This window comes from Otolemur garnettii, unplaced genomic scaffold (assembly GCF_000181295.1).
Source record: "Otolemur garnettii isolate 467f Iridium unplaced genomic scaffold, OtoGar3 scaffold00005, whole genome shotgun sequence".
Taxonomy (NCBI): domain Eukaryota; kingdom Metazoa; phylum Chordata; class Mammalia; order Primates; family Galagidae; genus Otolemur; species Otolemur garnettii.
Window position 1 is genome coordinate 25,904,652 of NW_003852400.1, and position 5,164 is coordinate 25,909,815.

The following is a 5,164-nucleotide window of genomic DNA, read 5'->3' on the forward strand; positions in this document are numbered from 1 at the left end:
AAAAAAAAAAGACAAACCAGCTGTCCACAGCATTTTGAACTGTATAAAGTAGGACTGATGATTTCTTCATAAGAGCTTGTATACTATTGGGTGCTGTGTGGCTCATGCCTGTAATCCCAGCACTCTGGGAGGCTGAAGCTGGTGGATTGCTTGAGCTCACCAGTTCCAGACCAGCCTGAGTAAGAGCAAGAGTACAACTCTAAAAAATAGCTGGGCGTTGTGGTGGGCACCTGTAATCCCAGCTAATCTGGAAAGTGAGGCAAGAGAATCGCTTGTGCCCAAGAGTTTGAGGTTGCTGTGAGCTGTGACACCACAGCGTACTACCAAGGGCAACAAAGTGATATTCTGCCTCAAAAAAAAGGAAAAAAAAGTTTGTATACCATATTATGTCAAGTCACAAGTATGCTCTTAACATAAATGATAGTTTTTTCAGTAAGTAAGAAAAAAGAACTTTTGAAATCTATATGTACTTATTGTGATAGTTATTACCCTTTGTTTTTAAATAATGATTTTTATCTGCCCTTATTTATATTATGTAAGAGTATTATTTATTGAATGGTATTTTAGTATTGTTTAAGTTTTAGTACAGCTACGAAGTAGTTGTATTAAATCCGAAGTACTTCTACAGTTTGTGTTATGTTGGGTCTATTGTCTATTAATTTAAGTAGCTGAAAATAGTATTTTTGGTAAAATGATTGTGTTTTCTGACATGTAGATCAGGTTTTTTAAAAGATGTGTTACTTTAGTTTATATTAAGTTTATTTAGCTTATAGTTATTATTTCTAATCTTTCATTTTTATTATTTTATATTTTTATGTAAAGATCCCTATTTTTAAAAAAAGATACTATCATTAATACTCTTATCCAAGTATGGGAAGAATAGTACAATCAGTGCTCCATCTAGCTAGATATTCGATATGTAGGTCATCTATAATATTGTTGTGTCTAAACCAGTTCTGTTCATTTTCTGTCTGTTGAATTTAATAGAAAACACTATTTCATACTGAGTTTCGCTGAACACCAGGACACAAATCTCTTTGAATTTGGTGACTTTAAGTTAGTATTATTATGTGAAGATATCAAATGTTTTAAGCAAGATGACTCAGAGACATCTTTGGTTGATCATGTTTAATTCAGAATATGACACAGTTTTAAACATTTCATGGAGCTATGAAAATCATAATGTTTAAAGGATTTTGGTATAGCTCCCTAAATGGTATATGCTAAGAATTTGAAATGTGTTTTAGTTGCTTGAGATTAGGGAGTAGAGACAAAATTCCTTATTTTTTTCTTTCCTTCCCCCCACCCCCTTAAGACACCTAGCTGTTGGGTAGAAGAGGGAGCAGAAAAAAAGTCACATCAGCGTTCTGCATCATGGGGGAGTGCTGATCAATTAAAAGAGGTAAGTCATTTCTGTTTACAGTCTATAACTATTCCCAGAGTATAATGATACTTTAAAAATTTGTCCTAATCTTACCTCCTTCAGAGTTTAAGGGTTGCATTCCACATTTCAGTGAACAAATTGAAGTTTATCTTATTTCTGTCCTGCGTGTGTTATAAATATTTTTTGTGGACCTAGTCAGTTTTAGCTATTCCACAGTGGTGTCTGATTTTTATGTAATGATCTCTATATTTTGTTCATTTTAGTTATATTTTGTTCCCCTCTCAGCTTGTTTGTTTTTAGTTATAGCAATCAGAACTAAATGCAGTAGCTTTGTACAATGGTAGGATGGTGTTTTCTATTTCTAATAGCTTTTTTATTTGGCACATTGTTGCCTTTTGGGGACCCAATAGTACGGTAGGACTCATTACTTTTAGAAATAGTGCCCATGATCCATTCTCTTATTTATTATAGATAACTTGAAGTATTGTGTATTTTATGTATATTTTGGATTGTTTTTGCTAATAGTTTTATCTTTTCTCCATCTAAATCCTGATCTATTTGTTTTTATAAAATTATAGAAACTTTGGGTTAAAAGGTCATTTAGTCCATCTCCTATATAAATGTACCTTAGAAAGATGGTTATCTAAACTGTTATGATTATTCTTAGTGAGAAGAACTCAATTACTTTATAAGAGAACCAGTTTGGTGGTTTTAGCTTAAGTTGTTAAATATGTTTTATATATTGAATTCAGAATTATGCCGTTTAGTTCTGGCACTGTACTCTCAATCAATATTCAATAAGTCACTTTTTTATCCAGGGTAACATTGACAATTCACTCAAATTTTTTTCCTATACCATAGTTGCCAGAACTCTTAGCATCATTTTCATTACTATGGATTGTTATTATTCCTCAGATACTGTGTTGTCTGGATAAGTATAGTTTATTAGTATGATTTAATGTTACTATATTACATTTTTAGCAGCTTCATTATGTTAGGAATGTAGAGAACTCCACAACTCTTTCTGTCTAACATACACATATGCACAAAATCAGTTTTTACCAGCAGCAACAAAAAAGGAAGATGAGTCTAATATATCTAGTTTAAAATAGCTATATATCTACTCATAGAATATGAATAACTAAAAAGAATTTGCACTTTTATCTCAGAGTTAAAATACAGATTTACGGTTATCACCAAGATTTAGTATAGTTGGATTATAACTGGACTACAGCAATTCATGATGTATACTATTGGAGAGAAATGCCTTGCCAAGTGCAGGGGTGCATGTCTGTAATCCCAGCACTTTGGGGGATGGAGGCAGGAGAATCCCTTGAGGCCAGGAGTTTGAGATGAGCCTGGACAATGTAGGGATACCCCATCTCTACAAAAAATGAAAATTAGCCAGGCAAGGTGGTATGCACCTGCAGTTTTATTTACTTGGGAAACTGAGGCAGAAGAATCACTTGAGCCTAGGAGCTTGAGATTGCAGTGAGAAGACTTGATTGTTTTACCCCAGAAGCAACCATAAATTTGGACAAAACTGTCAAAATAAATTTTTCTGTGTTCTTGAAATTAACCAAACAATTTGAGAAGCTTTATTTTTGAACACTAATAAAGTTAGGATAAGAATAGTGCAAGTGTGTAAGTCTAATGCTACTTCTTTTTTCATCAGAATGGAGCAGACCTTGAAAGCTAGCAGTTTTGCTACCCTGCCTGGAGAGAGATCACTTGATATAGAGTGTTATAGGTTAAAATAGTAATCTTGGTGGAAGAGACAGTCAATGGCTGTGCTAGTCTGAGGTTGTTGTCCAGTTTGGGGCAATCAACAGACTCTTGTACCAGTGGTATTTAATAGAGACTTTTGAGAGGTAAGACAATCATGGGGGCTTGATAAGTTCCCAATATCTCCCAGATTGAGCAGAGGTTATGGACATACACAACCATGAACAAAGTGGGCCCAAGCCACTCCTACATTACTGGCCAGTGGAGCTTAAGTATAAGTACAGAGGAAATTTAAAAAGGACTAGTGGAAATATAACTGGAGGAGACTTGTAAAAGACCTGAACTTTGCATATATACCTCTGTCCACACACAAATTCTGTCAGTAGGGAATAGAAGCTTTACTGGTTTGAGATGTTTAAATAAAATTTCTGATCAGTCTTTTAAACTGGAAACTTACTTTAAAAGGTCTTAAAAACTGGGCTAAAAATAATGGAGTAGAGACATCAGTAGTCACACATTATAGAAGAAATAGACTTTTAGACTGTCAGAAGCAACAAACAAATCAAGAATAACCCTTAGGCAGAAAAATCAGAATCTCGAGTTGCTACGATGTATTATGTAAAATGTCCGGCATTCAAAAAATTTAAAGATAACACAAAGAAACAAACAAAAAAATGGAACATACTTGGGGGAAAAAAAGCCACTAGAAACTATATCTGAGTGTCTTTATAATGTTGTATTTAGCAGAGATAGCAAAGCAGCTATTATAAATATGTTCAAAGCACATACTACACGTACTCAATAATAAATGAGAACTAGTTGATCAACACATGCACAGAGAGAAGTAAAATTCATCAGGAATCAAGTAGGTGGGAGGCTGAGAAAGGGTTGGGTTAGTTTACACCTAATAGCTATAATGCACAAATTGTGAGTGAAGGGCACACACATAACTTTGACCTGAAATATACAAAACAAACTACGTAACCAAAATGTGTGTACCCCTGTATATTCTGAAATTTTTTTTAAAATGAAGTTACGTTCAAAAGACTACAGGAAACCATATTTAAAGGATTAAAGGGAAGTGTAGGACTGTAAGGATTTAGTGAATAAAGAATTTCTGCATAAAGGTGGTTATTCTAAAAAGTAAGCATATAAAATTCTAGAGTTAAAAAGGATCGTAAACTAAAATTTTAAATGAAATTAAAATTTAATTAAATTCATTTTTAATTAATGAATTCATTAAATTGGAAGATTTGAGATGGCAGAAGAATTGGTGAACTTGAAGATAGGTCAATAAGATTTATATACCCTGAAGAACTGAGAGAGAAAGATTAAAGAAAAGTCAAAGGAGCCTCAGAAGCCTATGGAACAACACACATGTCTTTCTAGGAGAGAAGAGACACCAGGGAAAAAAATGGAAGAAATAGTGGCAGAAAACGTTCTAAATTTAGTGGGGAAAAAAATTCTATAGCTTCATGAAGCTCAACTAACTCCAACTAGAAAAACACACAGAGAGTCATAGAAAGAAGAAAATAATTCATCACATGTAGAGGACTAATAATAATTCTAACAGCTAACTTTGGGTCTGGAACAATGGGGACCATACGCCATGATGTATTCAAAGTGCTGAGAGAAAATAAAATTTCAATCAGGTATTCTATATACAGCAAAACTAAGTCTTCCAAAATGAAGATTTAAAAAAAAGGATTCCCAAATAAAAATTGAAAGAACTTCTTGCTGTTAGACTGCCTTGTAAGAAATGTTGAAGTCAGTCCTCATTCAGGCTGAAAGGAAGGGACACCAGATGTTAATTTGAATCCATAGGAAGAATCAAAGAGTGCCAGGAGTAGTAAATATGTCAGTAAATATAAAAGAGTTTATTCCATGGAACATACTCCAAAATTGATCACATCTTAGGCCATAAGTCTAACCTAAGTAAATTTAAAAGAATAGAAATTATTCCATGCATCTTCTCAGAACATCATGGAATAAAAGTTGAACTCAGTAACAACAGGAATCTGCAGTCTCATACAGAAACATGGAAGCTAAATAACC

At 33.6% G+C, this 5,164-nt stretch overlaps 1 protein-coding gene across 2 annotated transcripts in view; it reads left to right on the forward strand.

Moving 5' to 3' along the window:
* The window catches only part of GLCCI1 (glucocorticoid induced 1), a 126,504-nt gene that overhangs the window by 66,359 nt on the left and 54,981 nt on the right, over positions 1-5,164 (forward strand). For both annotated transcript variants that reach the window (XM_003782704.2, XM_023518845.1), the window contains exon 3: positions 1,316-1,402. In XM_003782704.2, the coding sequence (XP_003782752.1) occupies positions 1,316-1,402 (87 nt within the window). The remainder of the gene's footprint in view (positions 1-1,315; positions 1,403-5,164) is intronic.